The sequence below is a fragment of the Ruditapes philippinarum genome, unplaced genomic scaffold (assembly GCF_026571515.1).
Source record: "Ruditapes philippinarum isolate M1 unplaced genomic scaffold, ASM2657151v2 ctg1481_1_1_1_1, whole genome shotgun sequence".
In the NCBI taxonomy this organism is placed as follows: domain Eukaryota; kingdom Metazoa; phylum Mollusca; class Bivalvia; order Venerida; family Veneridae; genus Ruditapes; species Ruditapes philippinarum.
In genome coordinates this window covers 165,432-189,018 of record NW_026860578.1, presented here as the reverse complement: position 1 = coordinate 189,018, position 23,587 = coordinate 165,432, and the positions used below count along the sequence as shown (strand labels likewise).

General features: G+C 33.1%; 1 protein-coding gene across 2 annotated transcripts in view; it reads right to left on the bottom strand.

Annotated features, from left to right (window-relative positions):
• The window catches only part of LOC132760667 (potassium voltage-gated channel subfamily H member 2-like), a 122,714-nt gene that overhangs the window by 36,551 nt on the left and 62,576 nt on the right, over positions 1-23,587 (bottom strand). For both annotated transcript variants that reach the window (XM_060752697.1, XM_060752698.1), the window contains exon 3: positions 11,474-11,641. In XM_060752697.1, the coding sequence (XP_060608680.1) occupies positions 11,474-11,641 (168 nt within the window). The remainder of the gene's footprint in view (positions 1-11,473; positions 11,642-23,587) is intronic.

The following is a 23,587-nucleotide window of genomic DNA, read 5'->3' as shown; positions in this document are numbered from 1 at the left end:
ATCATAAAAATCGGCATCGCGAAAATATGTGACAAATGAAAATTTGTCTGTTTTCTGTTTACACATCCACAATTCTAGTTGTTGCTGATGTCAATTATATAAAATTAGATTTATTGTTTATTATAAGATTGTTTTCCATCAGTTATTTCATCAAGTATCATGAAAACAAAACTTACAAGTTTGTAATTTACGGCAAAATTTACCGTGGTTTGTGTAACATTTTGAAGACAAAAAAAATGATTTCATGAATAAACAATTTAAAATCAAATTGTTGATGAAAAATTGTGATTTTTCTGCATATTTCTGTTGAAATTTTAGCATTTTTACAGGATTAAAGGCCAATATGTGACGGTAGATTTTTGGGGAAAAAACAAACGGAAACGTGCGGACATGTACTGTATACAATATTCCGCTTATAAAATAGCCGTCAAATAGATGGATTTTCTTTTAAAAAAAACACGAGTTCTCATTTGTTTTTCTTAAACACTTCAAATGTTTTGAGGGGGAATTTTTACATCTGTAAGGGGGAAAAAAACATACTATTTTGGTGGGGGACTGCGGCCGATTATCTTGGACATCGGCCGCAGATTTGGTTGATCGAGGGCCCTGCAATACGATCACGTAATGTATGAATCAGTATAATAGCCTTAGCAAAAACATAAAAACTCTCCATTGTTATTCAAGGTTTGATGTCCAAATGCAAAAATTATCTTTGACACACTATATAGCTGTGGATCAAACTGTGCCGATAAGCAGATTGGCCAGCTTCTATATTGGTAAACAAATCATTTAAATTCAAAAGCAGGGACCATAATAACTCAGGTCCTTTTATAACAGTATTAAAGCAAAATCTTTCTTTGAGTATTGTCTCCAGTCAAAACTCACCAAACAAGTAAAGATTCAAGTTCTCATTCACAGCTTTTAAAGCCAACAGAGTTTTTTGTTACTTTCTGTACATCCAACTTACAATGGTCCTGCAAATTATCACCAAGAAAACTTTTAACTGCATAATACTGAAAAGGCATTTTGCAATGACTTTTTTCCAATCTTCATTCAAATATAAAAGCAAGCTATGTTTGATGTTGAAAAATCAGAAGGTTGATAAGATCAAAGTGTTGTTCTAATGTTTTCAATATCTTTAGCTTGGTGGTCCATAAAAGGTGCAAAGGCACTCACATTAAACTTAGAAGCACTTGAAGTAGATGAATTCACCTTATTTTACAACATGATAAATGTTGTGCTTTGAGCTTTGCTTTACCTATGCTAATCGGCCAATAAAATTTCATCTGTATGTAATTTAGATAAATGAACACCTGTCTGCAGAATATGTAGGTAAATAAAACACCTGTTTGGAAATCAGCATCTTATTTAAACATTTATTCTTAAATTTCAACCAAAAAATTGGAACGGATTCTTAAACATCAAATCTTTTACGAAGAACAAGTAATGTAAATTTCAGTTTTTTGAAGGACATAAGAAATTTAACATAATATAGTAATCTTAAAAAATTTATGCATTATCCCCCAAGGAACAAGAAGGAAAGAAGTTTTTATCATTACCAAAAGTATGCTATAAATTCTCAAATGGGAAAATCTCTGAACAAGTAATGGATTTTAACAAAAAAACAAAGTAATGATTGTGTGCTAAAATTGTTGAAATTTCATCCTTAAAAAAGCTATAGTCCCTATGATATTAAAAGACCAAATAGATCTTATCCAGAATGTGAGTTTTTCTACGCTAATCAAACTTTTATTGTTAAACAGTGCACTTCCAGTCACAATAGATTAGTCAACCTGTTGTGCTTATTGTCAAAGCTGTAACTGTAAGTTTGTTTGTACCCCTGTATTACCTAGGAAAAATGCAACCTCGGAAAATATGGGTTTTTTCAAGCTTATCCCCCAGTACAAACTTGTACTGTTATAGCTTCAGAGTTCAGTACTGGTTGCAATAGATTAATCAACCTGTTGCACTTATTTTCAAAGTGACTACTGTAAAAATTTGTTCGTAACCCCAGATTAACTGGGGAAAAAAAAAAATTTAATTCCAGAGTAACTTGATTGCCACCATGTTGGCTCCATAAGTTTTCAACTTGTTAAAGGCCGGGGAATGTGAACTCAGATATCCATACGGATGGCCATTAAGCATATTAGGTACAAGAGGCGGGGTTTTATTATCATGACCTGAGGTCAGCATGCTTGTAAATATAAACATGTGGTCTGCAATAGTATAGGAGAGTTCAGCATTCAGGAGAGATAAAGAAGTTGTGTATTTATTGGGGGGTAATGATTTTGCAATTTGATGAAAAGGTAATAGCAGTGCTGTCAGGATGTATATTGCAATTACATATTTTTACAATGAAGAGTATAATTTATGAAATCGGTGATAGTCAGTATATACAAACAGTAAATACTAATTGTTTAGAAATGCCTTGTATATAGAAAAAAATGTAACTTACATTATCTGTTTGTCCACTTGACTCTTTTATTTTTTTGGGAAACAAAACTTATTTTTTTATGAATTCTGGTGAACTAAATTATGGTTATGAAAAGTAAAGCAAAAACTGCTGCTCTACAAGGGGACAGGCGATTTAGAAAATATGTGTGGCACAGGCGTGATATTATACCAAAATGTGTTTTAAACATTGTGAGGGAGTGGTTCCCGAATCCAGTTGGTGAACCATACATGGGCCACTTGTGGGAATAGACAGTGATGCACATTTGGGTGATACATAAATTTGAATGTTTCTTTTACAGAACAATCAATATATCAACAATTAACTTATAGTGATGGCATTTCAAGTAAATAAATTCATGATTGTAGGGATGGAATATAACACAATCAATAAATAAAAATTCAAGTTCATTGCTTGCATAGTAGTATTTATTGCCCTAGTATTTATTTCCCCGCCATCTGTCAAACTCTACTGTGAGAATGTTTATACCTAGAGAGATGTAGTTGGCTGAGAGAAAGGTCATAACCTCTGTACAACTGTCAATCAAATATACAGGGAAATTTGAATTTTTAACTGTTTTCAAAAAAAGATTTTTTTAAAGTAGTACTTCTAAGTATCACAGAGATCTGTAACTTTCAAGGAATGTTGCTTACATGATAAAGAAGTGATGTGCCAATTTATAGCAAATAATATGAGGTATGTCTCTCTAAATTTTGAAATTTCATTTTTCTATCTCTCTCTGATTATGCTAGCAGACAGCATACAGAGTTCAACAGCAGTGGCCATTTTTCTGCTTGTCTGCCTTTTATACTTGTTCCCAGGCCTTTTAAACCCTTATGGACAGATTAGAAATTCAAAATAGGACGTGCCCAATATAAAAATTAAGCAATTTTTTAGTATCAGATTTAAAGTGCAAAATTTAATCTACAAATAAACAAAACTAGAAATGTGTCATCATGCCACGGATGCCCCCGCATGCAGCCAAAATTTCAGATGGTGCATTAATTATTTTTTTCATTTTAAGTTCAAAGCCCTTAAAACTTTTCAATGTTAACGCAAACCATTTCCATACAATGTTCAAAGCACTGAAATTATTCAGTCTTAACCTTTTAGAAATAGCATATTGCATATTTGTAGCCAAAATAATGGCTAAAAGAATGAGTGGTGAAACTGAAAGTTCAAAATTTTTCCAACATTCAGGAAAGATAAGTTTGTCTAAAGTCATTGAACCACAACCAAATTCAAACTTAAACTGCTTATTCCTAAGATGTATCTATATTATTTTCAAAGTGAAAGAGACATAACTCTGCCAAAAAATCATCAAACCATGACCAAATTCCAACTTGACCTGCCCATTCCTTTGACATATCCATATGTCAAATTAAAGTTCAATATGTGACACTGTTGGGTAGATAAGGAACAGAAACTGTAAATTTCATATTATTTTCAAAGTGAAAGGGGCATTACTCTACCAAAAATCATTGAACCATGACCAAATTTGAACTTGACCTGGGCATTCCAAAAACATATCCATATGTCAAATTTGAGTTGAATGTGTTGTACCTTGAGGGAGATAATGAACGGAAACTGAAAATTTCATATTATTTTCAAAGTAAAAGGGGCATAACTCTCCCAAAAATCATCGAACCATGACCAAATTCGAACTTGACCTGTATTTTTTCATGACATATCGATATGTCAAGTTTGAGTTGATTGTGTTGTACCATTGGGGAGATAATGAACGGAAACTGAAAATTTCATATTTTTTTCAAAGTAAAAGGGGCATAACTCTGCCAAAAATTATCGAACCATAACCAAATTCGAACTTGACCTGTATTTTCTCATGACATATCCATATGTCAAGTTTGAATTGAATGTGTCCAACTGTTCTTAAGATAATGAACGGAAACTGAAATTTCATATTATTTTCAAAGTAAAAGGGGCATAACTCTGCCAAAAATCATCGAACCATGACCAAATTCGAACTTGACCTGTATTTTCTCATGACATATCCATATGTCAAATTTGAGTTGAATATGTCAAACCGTTCTTAAGATAATGAACGGAAACTGATGATGACGGAATGACAGAATGACGGAAGGACGGAAGGACGGAAGGATGGAAGGACGGAAGGACGGAATGACGGAACAGGGTAACACTATATGCCCCGACCATTACATGGTGGGGGCATAAAAATAGCCTTAACAATATTCAAGTTGAAAAAATGCTATCATTGTCTGATATATGGCAAGGATAAGAACTAGTAAGATTAAAGTAATATATGGCCGATATTTGATGTCTTGCAGTAACCAATATCAAATATTATTTTCTTTTAATTTCTGGTTTAAACATTGTCTTTGCATTATAATGGATGTAAAACATGCAATATGGGTTATGTAAGCATGAGGGGGATCTTGATATTCTTTCATGCCAATATGTACTCGTCAATAATTATACTTTAAGATCAATTTCGAAACAAGTATTCATTAAATTTATTAAATTCAAGAGTATCAAAAATCTATCTTGGGGGTTTCTTATTGCATGTAAGCTAAACATGTACAGATAATCTAAAAATCTTATACCTTTTTTACAACAGAGTACACATGTTTAATTATTGGCAAGAGCATTGTAAATAAATCTCTCTTTAGATACAGGAAATCATCAGATTTTGGTAAAGTAACAAAATTAATATTATTTCAGATTTGGCAACATTGGATACTGAGTTATTTTCTATTCAAATTTGCTTTTAAAATGATCCACTTCATAAGGACATGTCATTCCGGTTGACCGAAAGAACATTGTTATACCTCTAGAGAACATTCAGAAGCCTGAAGTCACACTTATATAAATACAGCATAATTTGTTTGAAAACAAATTCAAAAAACATTGCTTTCACTTGAATAGATAGGCAAAGTAAGACACATGGAACTTCTTCATCCAAATCAACTAGGTGGCCAATCTTTTTCTTCCAGATTCGAGCAGTCAGCTTTGAAATTTGGCTGGGCTTCGACGATCACTTAAACTGTTAAATAATATATATGACAGGACCCCAGGATGCAATCATCAAGAGAAAATTAATGTTAGCTGACAAAAGCTTTCTCAACAATCTTACATAAATAGGTAGAAAGAGATGTTGATCCCCAAATCAGTGTTTCACTTTAGTCTTTAAACAGAATTTAGTCTGTGTATCTGTGCTCTACTTGGACATGTATCCCACTGGGATAGTGTTGGAATCCCACTGTGTTGAGGGTGGGATCCCACTGGGAAATTTGGTTAGGATCCCACTGGGAAATTTGGTCCAGATCCCACTGGGACAGTGTTGGATGCCACTGGGAAATTTGGTTGAGATCCCACTGGGATAGTGCTGGGATCCCACTGAGATGAGGGTTGGATCCCACTGGGAAATTTGGTCTGGATCCCACTGGAATAAGGGTGGGATCCTAGTGGATCCCAACCAATTTTCCAAGTGGGTCCCACTGGGATCCCAATTGAAATTCCACAGTCAATTTTTCAGTAGGGATATATCATGTGTTGAATTCCCAGCCAATGGCACTCCCATTTACTTTTGGTAACCCAAACAATTTCCCTTCCCTTATTGTAACAAGTCAAACAATCCCACTCCTTTTGTTTTTCAAACCCAAAAATCCCCCCCCCCCCCACCCCCTGTGCATTCAATAAATATGGAACAAAGTATTGACGTGGACAATCAATACCATACCAGTAATGCAAAATTTTAACATGTCAGGAACAAAGTTTATGTTAAGAAAAAAGTTTAAGAAAACAATTAATTTCACCAAGGTGAGATGAAGGTCTTCCTAATTCCACTATGTCACACTTATAATGCTGCCCCAATTGTTAGGGGAAGTAACTGCTGCAAATTGTTTCTAGCCTTTGAAACAAAGATAACAAGATATAAAAGTTTTCTGTCAAGACTTCTTAGATGTAAAACTACATTGGATGGGAATGGTCATTCCAGTGTTTTCCATTACATGCAAACTGACTGACAGGTTATCCTATTGCTAAACTTGGACTGGTTGACCTGGTGGCACTGTCCTTTCAGTATTGTTTATTTAATCATGCACCTTATACGCTCAGCCTTCTTTAATAACAATCATTATTGGAAACCGGATACTTGTTGTGATGTAATTGCCTTCAGCCATTGGTCAATATAACAGGAAATGAAAGATATATGACAGAATTTTGTATGAAACTAAGACAACAATTTCTGATCTTTAAAAAATTTGTTTCATGGAATGTAATCCTGAAATTCGATGCCTTATTAAAGCTTAAGAAACATGGAAAACTGTGTTCAATACACAAATGAGGCATCAACACAGTCATATTAATAGATAACCTTGATACACTTCAGCTTCATTATCTTTATCCATTATCCCACTTAAGATTTGCTCATCTTTTCTTCTGGGAAAACCATCCATCCGTTCATCATTATTATAAATACTATTCTTAAAATTTCTTGTGTTTTCTTTTAAATGAATATAATTTATAATTAAAACATTCATTATAGTTTGGGAAAATATCAACATAATTGCAGGTTATTTTATTTTTTATCTGAGGTCACACTCACAGATGTGTACACTAAAACAACCAAATTCGCTGAGGGTCTAGAGGTATATTTTTTGCAGTTTTTTTTGCAAATTCAACCTCTTTAAGTTTTTTAAGCGCTTTATAAAAATGAAAATCTTAAATTGTTGTATTTACTAAAGGTTTTAAAGTTAATATATTTTGTTTTTCTATCTTTACTAATTTTTTTGTAAAAATGCATTTTAAGTTTACATTTGCCATGGCAAACAGGTTTTGCCATGGCATTTTGGTATTTGTCATGGCAAGATTTTCTCTACATTTGCCATGGCAATTTTTTTTTAAAATTCACAAAACATTCTAAAACTTATCCTATGACATGTTCTTGGGGACATTGTTATGTTTTTATTGCAATCTATAATTTTTTTCATGGCAAGGCCCTGATAAAAGTGGACAGCTGAACTTTCATGCAGATTTGATAAAAAAAAATTTATTTCTTCATAACAAATTGTGTTTTTACCAAGTTCAAGTACAGTAAAATAATTCTGAGAACAAAATGCTTTTCCACTACTCACAGACCTGTCATCTATATAGCATTTGCCATGACAAATGCTGGGGGCAGCTTTACTGTTACAGTAGAAATATCCTAATTTTCCAGAGAGTATTTTCCACGGATTGCTAATATACAAATAAGCTCAGAAAATGGGATTTGCCTAAACAAATATGTCAATTTAATTTGATAGATCTGTTCATCTTAAATCTTTCCTCCAACTTTAGAATACTGAATGTAATAAACTTTGATGCATATACTTCCATCTGACTGTATAGTGTTGAGACATTGAAATACAGTCTAACCTGCCAAAGTGACCATGTGACTAGTTTCATCAAAAGAATACCTTTAAAGAGGAAGTGGTCAAAATTTGTGCATTGATTTAAGGAAGTTAGACTCTTTCAAATACTGGTGTCTGTTTTACTTGACATCTGTTACAAGAAAAACTACAACTTCCCCTAAATCAAAGTACTTAAAAATATTGACAAAAGGCAAATGATATAGTGTTGAGCAACTATTTTTAGGGGGTCAGAATGAAATTCTTCAATAAAGTGTCTTGATTCAACTAACCTTTGCCATTATACACTTTTGTGCTGAATAGGGGAGGTGACTGCTGTGAACAGAAGACAAAGGAATTGTACCTGCTTAAAACAACTGCAACCTATGTTGCAGTAAGTTCTCATAAAATTCTCTTATCTTTAATATTTCTATGAAGCAACATTCAATAAATTTATTGTATATTAAAAATTTTATTTCTTAAGATTTTTGTTCTGATTTTACTTACTTTAAGTATCAAACTATATTATTATGCTTATGCAATGGATATGGTTGATTTAGGGCCAATGCAATTTGAAACAACGGCATATGAATGAGATATCTCCTTCAAAATATAAGAATGGGTATTTTGTCTATTTTTTTTCAAATCTTTTCAAAGTCATCTGTGATTTGGAAAAAAGCAATGTTTGGAATAATATATTCCTGATAGTCAAACCTAAGCCATACAAAGCCAATGTTCAATTTTATTGCCAATGCCCATTGCTTTGCCTTGCTGGTGGGAATCTTATATATTGTCAGTTTGATACAATAGATGTTATCCGGAACTCGGCAAAAGCGGGTCTTTCCCAGCTAATCCATCACTAAAGGTTCAAACAAACTTTTACTATTAAATCTTCATGATGCACTTCCCATCACAATAGATTAGTCAACCTGTTGCACTTATTTTGAAGCTGTAACTGTAAATGTTTGTTAAATGTACCTAAGGATGGATAACCTGGGAAAAACCCAAATATTTTTAATTCCACGGTAAGTCTATTTCATAGTGCAACCCCAAAAATATAAACAATCAGTATCAAGGCAAATGAAACAATAAAAAATCCCCTGGGGCAATTTCTATTTTTTAATCATTATTTTTCTCCAGAAGTAAGACACGACTGTAGCAGGAGTTGATAATAGAAATACAATAAGATAGCAACACTGTGATTATGGAATAGTCGAATATAGAGTGATTTATATGAATGGAGCATCATCTCTCAATTAACTCAGTCCCTAGTGATTTTTGCCTGAAACTTCTTCTAGGGCTATACATTCTTTGGTGGAATTCTAATAATCTAACACTGAGAAGCCTTACAGTGATAATAGATCAAGGCTTATATTACATATCTATATGTTTTCTGATGAAAATACAGTAATTTTGGAGTGAAGAAATAGTTATAAAGATAGGGATCTGTATCATTCAACATTTGGTATTGATCAAATTACTTGTGTATTAATAGCAGTACAGATGACTGGCAAAATTGTAATTTTTTGTAATATAAACTCACACTAGCTGTCATTTATGGTTATGCATTTATTTTTGCATGTGTTGCAAGCAAGTCCATGAACAATGCTAGCTAAAATTTGAAACCCTTAAATTTAATTTCTAAAGTTCAGAGTAATTTTTCATTTTGCAAGTTCATTAAAAATGCAGACTTTTAAGACTAAAAATTAAAGCAGCACGTCTCTGGATTCATGCTAATTTACATGAAAAGTTTAGTTTATACAAATTTATTTTAGTTTGATTGTATTGAAAGCTGTAACATTTTTCTCAAGTTGCATTTTGGCTCATCTGGCCGCAATGCTGCTTTAATGTGATTTACAGACCCGATTTCATTACATCATTTTATACTGAACTTAAGTGTCCCATTTTAGGAAAAGGATGTCTTTTGGAGTAACTTCCTTTTACGATTGTTGATCAGCAACTAGTTTTCCTGAATATTTTTTACCTCCATAGGAAGGGCCAGCAAATTTATTTCCCATCATTCCCCTCCCCAGTAGTTACTTTCCTATTTTCTGTCCATCATATTTTTGAAGATACATAATTATGCTACTTTGTACCTTGTGTGGCCTGCTTTTTAAGCTGGTTATTAAATGGAATAGATCTACCAGGTGGCCTATCTCAATACAGACTTACACATGTTACGTCCTGTTATAAATATAAATACTTTAACAGTCCGACATAAGATCTAAAATAAACCTTGCATCCAGAGAAATTTTAAGGTCTACTTTTCCTTATAAATATTCATACACATTTTTGTATAAATATTGAATTGGAAAGTGATATCTTTATTTGTCTGCCTGCTTTCTAATCATTGTTATACCATACTATCCATTGATCTCTGCGCTTTTAATCAATTTGAAATACAAATGTCAACATAAATAACATAAAACCTCTTGAATAATTAAAGACATTCTAATTCTTTAACAAATAAATACTACATTTTCCAATTAACTAACTTGACATTTAATAATTACACTGGAGACTAACCTGTCAATTATAGGTTCTTGCATGCAATAATTACAAGACTTAGGGTGGAGGTCATTCCATACTGAAGAGACAAATCTTACAAAATTCATTTACAGTTTCCTGCCAAAATCATGCAGTATATCATTAATTAAAAGAAACAATTATATATATACAGTCAAACATGTGTAAAAGACCACGGCTGAATGAAAATAACCCAGTAAATAAAGGTCACACTTTTGATAACCCATTATTGATAAATTTGAATATAGAAACCTTCAAATAAAAACCACCTGTCTTTAAAGACCATGTTTTGTCTCTCCCTTATCATGTTCCTGTGAAGGAACTGTCAATGTACAACTTACAGTTGGCTGGTGCCAACATAAAACATTTTACCAGTTATAGGATCATTAAAATTCCAAAGCTTATTGATATTTGATTATGTATCAATTAATCTATGCACAAATTCATCTGATACTAGTACCCTATAAAGGTGACCTTGACCTTGAGTCAGCACTGTGATGCTATTGGCAAGAGGTATAAGATTTATAGAGCAGACATGGCATTGTCAGATATTTGACCTTGACCTTCAAAGAAAATTTTCACCTTGAGCAGGTTCAGCTGTGGCATGGTGACCTGCACATTGCCCTTGTTAAGATGAACAATTAAGCCAAGTTTGAAGCAAATACTTCATTGGATTTATAGAGCAGACACAAAATTGACTAGATATTTGACCTTTTGACTTTCAAAATTTTACCTTGACCTTTAGCTTTAGCTTCTGGTGCATATTCCATCAATTTGTCATTTTCTTAACTGCAATAATCAAATTGCTCTAATTCTTTTGCAAAATGTTTAAACTAATGTCAGATAAGGAAAAGGATGTCTTGTGTTTATAAATAACATCAGATAATGTAAAGATGTCTAAAAAGCTTAGAATAATTCAAGGCTGACAAGTCGAAACCTTTGTTCACAACATTCAAGTCAACAGCCCTATTCATTTCAACAAATGAATTAATTTTGTTTGTTTTGTTTGGTTTTATGGCGCATCTACACAGTTTAGGTTATATGGCACCGAAACATGAAAGATGATTGGAGCAAACGCAAACCTTATTTGTTACTGAGAGATGTGTAAAATTATACATATAAAGCTTACTATTTCTGAAGTTATCCAACTTGCTATTTCTTAAGTTGCGTATTTCAGGTAGAACTGGGACTTTGTTTGGAGCGTCTGTAATATCTTCGTAGTTTATGATGAACAGAATTATCTCCCCGTGCTCGTTCTTTACCGGAGCTATCAGGACGCTGCATAGAAATTTTTCTCCTGAAAATGAGAAAACAAATATTTTGTGATTAATACCTAATGTCAGTAAAAGCCCTGACAATTACAGCTGCCAATAGCATTGCCTTACAGAAATTAAACTCAACAGTGTGAAAAATGTCAATATCGTAAACACTGATCTACTTTCTAGGAAAGATTTTGTTACCATGAAACGATTTATTCACCTTCTGGGACTTAGTATCACATTCCTATATCTTGAAATCAATTATCTGCTAATATGAACTAAATTAAGGGATGTTTAAAATTTGAAGAAGACAAAACAGTTAGTGTTACAGAAACAAATTGCCTCATATTCTGGAAAATAATGTCAATATTTGTCTGCAAGAATTAATTTGTTGTGGAATAGCTCTGATTATTATAATTTAAGTAGTTTTGTGGCTCACTCGTAGGGCTGAGGAGAGCTTAGTATTATCCAAAACAAACTTTCCATTTTTCTTACATTATTTACATTTAGAAACCACATTATTTACCATAAATAATTTTCATTGATTGACATATAAAAAAAACGTCAAATAAGTTAAGTATTCAAAGGGTCCAACAATGAGTCTGTTTAGCTACGTATTTTTCTCACCTTGTTACAAATAATCAACAAGTTTACTTTTAAAATGGAATGATTTTTTTTACTATTTTTTTTTTACTTTCCCAGTGATCTGATCTAGAAACTTGTCATAGTAATTACTGTCCTTGGACTTTCAACGATTTTAACTACTTGAATTGAGTAATCACTGGAATACGCAATGGATGGCCTGCCATGTTGGTGGGAAGCCATGTCAAAAACCCATTACCCAAAATCAGAGAAATTTGTTTAATTTGCTGGCAAACACTTTTTATACATCACACCAATTAAGGCAGTTAGCTATTCCTAAAATTTGTCATGTCTTTGGTGTTTGAAATGGCTGAACGTAAAAAAAAAACCACTTGCAAACATCTCAATAAAGACTTGACGAGAAGATCTGTTTTTACCCCCAATGTTTCATCAAATTATTCATGGCACTGAACCAATAAAAACATGACAACATCTTTTAAGTAATAACAATTCTTCTTTCTGTAATATAAAATTAAAAGTCTGCCATATGAACCAGACTCTATATGGCAATAGACATTCAGCAATAATCTTAAAGGCCCATCATGCCACAGAAGCTTTCATTTTTGTTTCTTAAAATCTTTTAAGTTGTGGTAATTTGTTTTACAGTTTCAAAACAAAAGTATAAATCTCATTTGCCACATAGATGAACTCACTTTTGTTTCTTTTGTTCTGTTTGCAATTGGTATAACTATAGTGAATTAGTATTTTGTATGGAAGTCAAAATACTATTTAGTTTACATTTTGCTTGTAACCATAGATCACTATTTAACAAAACCTTTGTATTGAAATTTTATTGAAATTCTTTTATTTCTTTTATATCATGTTTATCAGTAACTTTAAACAATATTCTGTGATAATTATAATTCTGACTGTTGTAGTCTTAACCTGAAATGTGATTTTATTAATTTATGTATTTGCTTCTTTTTTTAAATACATTTATCCAATGCCTCATCTGATCTCAGTCATTAACTAAATTTGTTTTATTTATTATTAATATGAAATGATATTTTAATTTGGATAAACTGTTATTTTATATATATTTATTTATATATATATATCTTATTATGTAACTGTGATCTATGTTGTTGCTAAAATAAAATAAATAAATAAATAAATTGCTAACTTAATAACACATTACTGCATGTTCAGCCTACTTTTTTCAGTTGTTAAACTTCTAACATACTCTAAATTCATTATTGAAATGTTAATAAACACATGTTAGAGATTTCTAAAGAATTAAAAAAATATGGATTTTCTGAGGCATAATGTGTCTTTAAATGAAGGATAGCATGTAATATGCACTAGCTAACAGAATTGCAGGGTGAACTTAGACAACAAAATTCTTTTATTTTTCATTGTTTTATCATGGATAATCATCATACTCTCCTAGAAACACTGCTTTATTTCCATTATTATGAATGGTGTCTTAGAACTGTACCAGGATTGCAGCGAGAACTAAAACAACTCTGTACTCTATGGTATAGGATATTTATGCTGAACTGTACTCTATATCCAAGCAATATAGAGGAAGATATTGCACAACATTAGATATCTGTTAAAGGCATGGGTATATTAATAATATATGCTTTCCAGACATCCATATGGAGCAAGCAGGAACACTAAGCCATGGTTATTGCCAACCCATTTTACCACACCCTGTTATAATGTTTAACTCACTTTAATGCAAATCAGAGACCTATGGAGCCTTTATTAATTCAGTTTCTATCCGACAAAGTATTCATTTTGAACTTTAAAATTAAGACTACCATATCATTATACAATGTAGTAGGAGGGAAATTTTCCAGCCGCACATGACACAGTCTTGTTCCGAGTTTAGATGACAATACTGTTTTGCTAGCATTAGGCAGTCACGTCATGTCTGCCGTATGTGTAAGGAATGACCATGAAATGGTAACTGAGACGAAGGGATTTAATAGCTGTCAGAAATGTCCAATAAATAAGATCAGCGTACATCACAGATTGACTTCTACTACCAATATACGCCTGTTTTCTATCCTCCATCTTGTGAGATAGTCAGTATAAGATGCAAATATGACAGACCAATATGTTAACTTATTAATTAACAAATATAAAATGTCTTACACGATATACAATATATTCTCTAAACAAGACAAATATACTCGGAATATTTACAGAAAAATGTGAGAGTCCAAAAGATTCTGACTGAAAAATTATTTAAGTTCTTGCTAGTTTGTGAGTTATCTTGCCATTGTAAAATACTATAGTCACGTAATTTTTTCTCTTTTTTTTTATCTCATTTGTTAATTCAAATTTGATGTGCCAGTTCTAAATTTTGAGAGGATGTCCGTATCATGAGAGAAATGCAAGACGAGACACTAGCTGTTGCAGTGTCAGGGAGTACTTAAAACACTATAGAAATTTGGTCAATCTTTTTTTCAATTATTAGCTTTTTGAACAGAAGTAATACTTATGCTACAAGCTACAAACATGGGCTGCCAAACGCGCCATCACACCTGTTTCTCAACAAAACCATAAGCTCAATGAAGATGAAAATTTTTTTTCCCTCTTAGCGTATTTAGGAAAAAAACTATATTTTCCTCATAATTCGAAGCATTGCTCAGAGGTCTGAATCTGATGTTGATGAAAATTTGATTTTATTGGCAAAACTCTGTATAAATGGCAGGATATTTCATTATTTCAGGACACTTTTCAACAGAGGGATAATTTTGTACATTGCTTGTCATGTTATAGCATCCAATATGTCAGCATCTTTCCAATAGGCCAATCATTAAATCAAAGCCAAAGATGTTAAAATTGCTACAGCATAATAAAACATAAATTGACAAAATTCCATGTTATTTAATCTAAGATTTTAATAAAAAGCTCGTTTTGTACAAATAATTGTAATTGTTCAATAGAAATATAGTTCTTTTTTTATTGAATTCATTAACAATTTGTTTGATTTTCTTAAAAATCACAATAAAATTCAGGATGACTGTTAAGAAATATGGTACCTGTCTAGATATTGAGATACTGGTACTCTGCACCCTTTTTTGTACCAAGTTGTTTCAGGCACATTTAATGAGCACCAGAGTTGAAACCATCCACATTAAAGGAGGCCACCTGGATAGCTTTCTCACAAGAAAGAATCCAAAGTACCTATTGGGATTTGAACCCACAGCAGTAAAGGGCAATCAATGACCTTAACTACTCAGCCATGGATGCCCAATATAAGTTATGATGATGTGTTAAGAGCATCTCTGGAGGGATTCAAAACAACTATGGAGATTTCAAATCTCCAACACTAACCATGTGCTGGACACAGAAGCTGCCATAATGATGAAAATCTTGCTTCTACATTCTTTGTCAGTGTCTGACAGCCCTTTTTTCTGTTGTTAATTGTCTAAATGGGTTCATTTAAAATATATTTTGATACCATGTAGGAGACGGTAAATACTTGTGTAGTAAACTTTGCTTATAACAATATAGCTTATAACAAAAATATACTGCTAATAACGATGCTGCTGCTGCAGTCCCGACTTTTGTGTTTCTCTAAGATACAACAAAATCCTAAAATAACAGTATAAATTTGGCAGTGTGCCCTGAATATTGTTATTAGCTGAGTTAACTGTAAATACATAGCTATGAATTTGTACTAATTAACTTGGCATTTAACATGACAGTTACTGTAAAGCAGGTAGGTAATTACTTTAAATGATGATGATATACAGACTATGACAATTAGATGACTTGCAAATTTATTGTGTTGTTCTTGAATACCATCCTTTGCAATATATTGTAGATTATTTTTCAAAATACAGTATGTCCTGTCTAATAACTAACGTTCAGGGAAATGGCTCAAACTGGTTCAAACCAACCTTCCCAGATTCTCATGTGGATCCAGCCTGGGTGAACGAATTATGCCCTCAAAAGTTACAATTTTTCACAAGATTGTCATATCTTACATTCCTTCAGGGTATTACTGTCGTACAATATGCAGTCTTATTTATACTAAGTAAATGCTGTCTGATACTAAGTTAGTCAATTATGCTAAGCTCAATTGACAATCTAAGGATTGACATTCTCAAAAGTGGCATAACTTCATCAATATGCAATGCGGAGTTATGACACTTAGCCTATATGTTCTGTACATTCTCCCATATATATTTCAACCTGTACTGGTAATATATTAGAATTCAAAGATATTGGTGGGGGAGTTTTATGTGCAAACAGAAGCAAAGTTGATCAAATTACCAAGGTAGAACTGGTTAAAGAGAATTTAGTCTACAAATCACAAGAACTCTCATCCCCACAGTATGTGCATGTTGCTAAAGATCCATTGCTACATGTATGACACTCTAAGTTTGCATTCAGTTTGGCGACTCGGGATTTAGGTTTCAGGCAGCACAACTTATATTAATTGAAACTAGAGGATGCTTTTGTAAAAAAGCGCATGTCTCCCCCACTGCTGAGAATAACTGTGAATGGAAACAGGAATGGAAATGGAGATAAGATAATGTAAATACCCGGTAGTCACTTCAATGAAGGCTGTCTATGGATGGTTTCTATTGTTAAGGTTGTATGAGAAGATGCTTCCTAAACTGTTTGTTTTTAACCAGGTATTCAATTTTGAAAATCCTGGTTATTCAATCAGCGTATGGCAGGCGGGCGTCAAACGAAATTGCACTTGATGGTCATATCATATATAGTTTCACAAATGAAATTAAATAACTCTAGTTATCATCCGGAAATGAGAAAATGACCAATGGTCACTGTGACCTTAACCTTTGACCTACTGACCCCATAAACAAGAGGGATCATCTGCTCAATAAGACCAATCATCCTATGAAGTTTGAGGGTTGTAGGTCTAAAGGAACTCTAGTTATCATCCTGAAAGGAGAAATTAACCAACGGTCGCTGTGACCTTGACCTTTGACCTACTGGCCATTAAAACAATAGGGATCATTTGATTAATAAGACCAATCATCCTATGAAGTTTGAGGGCTGTAGGTCAAAAGGAACTCTAGTTATCATCCGGAAATGAGAAATTGACCAACGGTCACTGTGACCTTGACCTTTGACCTACTGACCCCAAAAACAATAGGGATCATCTGCTCTATAAGACCAATCATCCTATGAAGTTTGAGGGCTGTAGGTCAAAAGGAACTCTAGTTATCATCCGGAAACGAGAAATTGACCAACGGTCACTGTGACCTTGACCTTTGAACTACTGACCCCAAAAACAATAGGGATCATCTGCTCAATAAGACCAATCATCCTATGAAGTTTGAGGTCTGTAGGTCTAAAGGAAACTCTAGTTATCATCCGGAAACGAGAAATTGACCAACGGTCAGTGTGACCTTGACCTTTGACCTACTGACCCCAAAAACAATAGGGATCATCAGCTCTATAAGACCAATCATCCTATGAAGTTTGAGGGCTGTAGGTCAAAAGGAACTCTAGTTATCATCCGGAAACGAGAAATTGACCAACGGTCACTGTGACCTTGACCTTTGAACTACTGACCCCAAAAACAATAGGGATCATCTGCTCAATAAGACCATTCATCCTATGAAGTTTGAGAGCTGTAGGTCAAAAGGAACTCTAGTTATCGTCCGGAAACGAAGAATGGACGGACGGATGGACGAACTGACGGACGGACGGACAGGGCAAAAACAATATGTCTCCCCCCGAGGTGGGGGAGACATAATTAATTGCTGATGTCCTGACAGAAGCCAAGGAGAATGGCTCCACAAAGTGGGTAGGAACAAGAAGGAAGGGAATAGGGTGCATGATTCCCTTGTACCTTGAGACGGCTTGAAAGGTGGCATCCTTTGCTTGCAACAACAGCCCTTATCAGGGATACCTCACCTTAAGGATCGTGAATATCCATAATGACAAGACACCTTATAAATAACAAACCTGACAAATGATACAAGAGAAAAAGCATTTCACGAACCAGAAAAACTATGGACTGAATAAAGCATGCTGATCACACCCACTACTGCCATAAAATATAATAACGGAAAAAAATATCTCACACTGATTCGGACAAAAAAAATTCCTGTAACAAAAGTAACAAAAAGTATTTACATTCGATATAAGTGTTTACATTGACTGCCTGGAAGAGAAGAATTTAATATTCCGAGCATGTAAAAGAACCCGCTGATTCAATCATTCCCTCTGAATGATGGCTCATAATATTTGAGAGAAAGTGTAAAATCGCATAGATTATTGATAGGTCCAGGACACACAAGTCATAAATACTCAAAAGTAGACTGCAAAATTATGCCCTACTAAACTGATGAATGTAAAAATTGTGCAAATCTATAGACAGATATTTTGAGATATTATTTCTCAAACCAGTAATTTACAGCTTCCATACTTTTCCATTGAACAATTTGTTTTCAATAAAGTTTTAAAATAAAACCCTGGCAACTGGAATGATCGATGAGCTGTTATAGTTTATGTCTTAGATTTCAAGTGAAATTCAGAATCTAAGTGAAATTCAGAATCTATCTATCCAACTTGGCCCGTTTATAAAATTCATGCTGTGCACCCGTGTTATATAAGTTATCCAGATACCCGAGGCATCAATTGAGGTGACTGAAAACTGCACAGGGATACAACAGTGACTGCATCATATTAAAGATTGCATTATCTTTTTAAAACACATCATGTAATGAAGTTTAAGACATGATATTAAAATCTTAATTAAAACATCACACAGGTTATTAAAAGAAACATTCTCTTAACAGACATGGAAATTAGCATCACAAAGAAATGACATAGGATGACAGGGTGTTCAACAGTTTCCATAGACATGACATTATATGAAAACAAAACAATATACATTTACATGACACACGATGGAAAAAGTCAAAGACTTCATATATATATGACACATTGTGACATAAAGTTAGGATACTTCACACACTTAATACAGGATGACATAAAGTTAGAGACTTCACAAGTCATAATCATGACACATGATGAAAAAAAGTCAAGACTTCATATATGACACGAGATGACATAAAGTAAGAGACTTCACACAGACATGACATAAATCTAGTGACTTTACACAATCATGATACATGATAACATAGGTTAAATACTTCACACAGACGTGGCACATGATGGAAACAAAGTCAGAGAATATCACATATGACACATGATGACAGAATGTTAGAATATTTCACATATGACGAATGATGACATGAAACCAGAACTGTAAAACCAACAGACTTCACACAGACATGACACATGATGAAAAAAAAGTCAGAGATCATATATGACACATGATGACAGAAAGTTAGGATATTTCACATATGACGAATAATGACATGAAACCAGAACTGTAAAACCAACAGACTTCACACAGACATGACACATGATGACATAAAGTTATAGACTTCACAAACATATGACAAATAATGACATAAATCAACAGACTTCACACAGACATGACACATGATGACATAAAGTTGGAGACTTCACATACATATGACAAATGATGACATAAACCAACAGACTTCACACAGACATGACACATGATGACCAAAAGTATCAATTTGGCGTTAATAAACACAAACCATTCTGGTGGGTAAAAAGCTTATAAACAACAATAAATTACACTACAGCAGTTTATAAACTATTATCAAACACCATCAATGTGTGTCTAATATTCTTTGAAAACTACTTGATTTAGATTGAAAATATGATGAAATGAAAGCATGCTTTATTTCACTTGGCCGGAGGCTCCAGTGATATAGTATGTTCTCTCTCTTAAAATAACAAAAATATTCTCTTATGATGTCTTACAGTGGAGCAGCTCTAATAAACTGACAGAAATATAATTAGGTTTTTCACAGTCCTCATTGATTGAAGGAGCTGAAGGAGAAGTTGTATGATTACAATATTGGCCAGCCTGGCATCAGGGGAAGCATATACCATAAAACCTGTAATAAACGCTGCTTATCTAGCACTTGTATGATTACAATATTGGCCAGCCTGGCATCAGGGGAAGCATGTACCGTAAAACCTGTAATAAACGCTGCTAATCTAGCACTTGTATGATTACAATATTAGCCAGCCTGGCATCAGGGGAAGCATGTACTGTAAAACCTGTAATAAACGCTGATAATGTAACAGTTGTATGATTGCAATATTGGGCCAGTCTGGCATCAGTGGAAGCATTTACCGTAAAACTTGTAATAAATGCTGCTAATCTAATAGTTGTATTGTTACAATATTGGCCACTCAGGCATCAGGGAAAGCATTTACCATAAAACCTGTAATAAACGCTCCTAATCTAGCACTTGTATGATTACAATATTGGCCACCTTGGCATCAGGGGAAGCATTAACCATAAAACTTGTAATAAATGCTGCTAATCTAGCACTTGTATGATTACAATATTGCCACCCTGGCATCAGGGGAAGCATATACCCTAAAACCCGTTACAAACGCTGCTAATCTAACAGTTGTATTGTTACAATATTGGCCAGCCTGGAATCAGGGGAAACAGTTACCATAAAACCTGTAGTAAACACTGCTTATCTAACATCAACAGTTGTTTGATCACAATATTGGCCAGTCTGGCATCAGGGGAAGCATATACCGTAAAACCTGTAATAAACGCTCCTAATCTAACAGTCGTATCATTATAATATTGGCCAGTCTGAGGACTTAGGGAATGCATTGCCTTATACTAGCCTTTATTTATGTCTTTTTGTTTTTATCAAATTCTGTCAATACTTTCAAGTTTCTCTCCAGAAAAATATGACGGACTGAAGGACGACAAGGCAGCAACTACATCCTCTCCCTTCAGGGTGTACAAAAAATAGGCAAAGCATTGATGACACAGAAAGCGATGGTACATATAAAATTGCAGACACATAGCATATGTTGTTGTTTATTCAAAATTCAATACCCTCATTTGATTCTGTCTTATCTAAGAAATGGTTGATCAGAATATTCAATAATATGTGCAAAACAATCAAGGTTATCATAAGTTATCCTAGGATATCGGTCAAAGTTATATAAAACCATTTTATAGAACATATGTTTGAAACATGCTACTATTTCTAGTAAACTTCTGCTGGAAAAACTGAACAACAAACGAAAGAAAACAAAGGGATGCTGCCAAGCAATACATTAGGGTTAGGACAAATTGCCAATACATTAACAATAACTCCTACAATATCCTGTAAATATACTTCCATCCATACAGGCACATCACATTTACCAAAAGCAGAATAATGCATAAATCTGCAATGCTTGATTCAGCAAATTCAACAGAAAAATGAATGATATCAAAACATATTAAAGGGAGACACAGGCAAAATTTTCATTTCTTAGTTTTGAATTTTTCATTCATTATTCTGTAAATGCCCTCAAAATGAATATATTTGACAATCAAAGGAACAAAACTTTTCTCCATATGAAGAATAAAATGGTAGTTTCCTAACTTGACCCGCGTGGGTCAGGTTAGAGCGCTAGCATTTCATAATAGTTGTCAAGGTGAACTCTGGAAACGTTAAAAAACATGTCAAATGAATGACTTTAAATCTTGTTTCAATCATACAATATCCACAATATCTGTTGTTGTAACTTAAAGGGTTTGTTCAAGTCACCTGACTTGTTATAAAACTATTTGGTGATTCCATCGGCCTCTAAATTTTGTTCAACATATATAGATATATTTACGCTTCAAACCCAAAATATATAGAATTTAAACAGAAATTCATGCTGAAACTTTAAGAAAAGTCATTTTAGCCTGATTTGAGTACATCAGATCATTTTAATATTTTTGTCATTATTTTGCCTGAATATCCCTTTAATGTGCAGATAAAAGTGCACAAAAATCAGTTGAGGAAATATGACGCTATACCGCTATTAATAAAACTATTATGATATCATTGATAAAATACTTAAAAGACCACTTAAAGAAAAGCTACAAGACAGTTGAAAAGTAATGAAAGACCACCAAACAAAGAGGATATTGAATAAGTGTAGGTTTAATACTAAATTTATTGACCATTTTTAGAGTATCTTACAAAGACGAATTATAGAATAGTTAGAAGACTAATTAAAACCTACTATGGTTATTATGGTCTACAGTTATATTAGTTATAAGACCATCATACACAGTATTTATAAGACTACTAATTTAGTTTGTTATAAGACCATTTAGAAAATTGTTAGTCTAAGAACACCATTTATAGAATAGCTTATGAGACAATTATGGAATAGTTCATGTAGTTATAAGACCTCTTATAAAATATTTGTTATGATCTACAGGTATGCTAGTCATAAGACCATCATACACAATATTTATAAGACTACTAGTTCAGTTTGTAATAAGACCATTTAGAAAATTGTTAGAACTCCATATATAGAATAAGTCTTATAAGGCAAATCATAGAGTAGTTAGAAGACCATTTATAGGTAGTTATAAGGTAGTTAAGACCAATACTAGAATAATTTAGTGGACCTTTGACTCTATACAAACGCTTGTGTATGTGCTCTTAGCAATAACTTTATAATTTAGTGGTCTACATTAACAAAGGATATTTTTAATTTTCTAGAAATGCTTTAAAACTATATTTTACTTATGTATAAATTATATTTTTATCATTACCATTTAAAATGTTTTTCTATATTTTGTAAATAGTTTTGCAAAAGTCCATTAAGTGAAATGAACAATTATGTTTCAGTTTTTACAATTTGATGTAGTATTAAAAATATCCTAGAATTCTTTTCGGCTTCTTAAAATCTGCCAAAGTGAGGACATGATAAAAACAAAATTTTACATGTAAGCTTCTTTTTGTTAATGGCAATTCAAGAGCCACTGTTCCATCATTACAATAAAGTCTGCTTCAATCATGCCAATTAAGGACAACCGTATGCCAGCAACTGTACTAATATATATATCCAGGAAGAAAATATAACTCCTTTTAGCGTCCTCAAGTTGATTCATTAAGCTGCTTATAGCGGTGAAGACGACACAAACGAGATTTCTCAATCAATAACATCAAGAATTAATCAAAGACCTGGCTGCACATTTATATGTCATACGTTATTAAGAAACAGATCTAACTAATGATCAGATAGTGCTCGTAAACATTTGCCCTTAAAATATTAGGCCAAAATTATAGGCTTTTTTATAATTGACAAAACTGTAAACAATTCCTAGTGAATTAATATAGAAAATTCCACAAAATTGTAGAGATTTTCTCCGACTAAAGCTCAACTTTTAAGGCATATGATATTGTATGGCTTCTTATGAAACAACACCATTTATATACATATAATTATGTCTATCATAATTAACATTGCCACAGTGACAGGTTATTGTC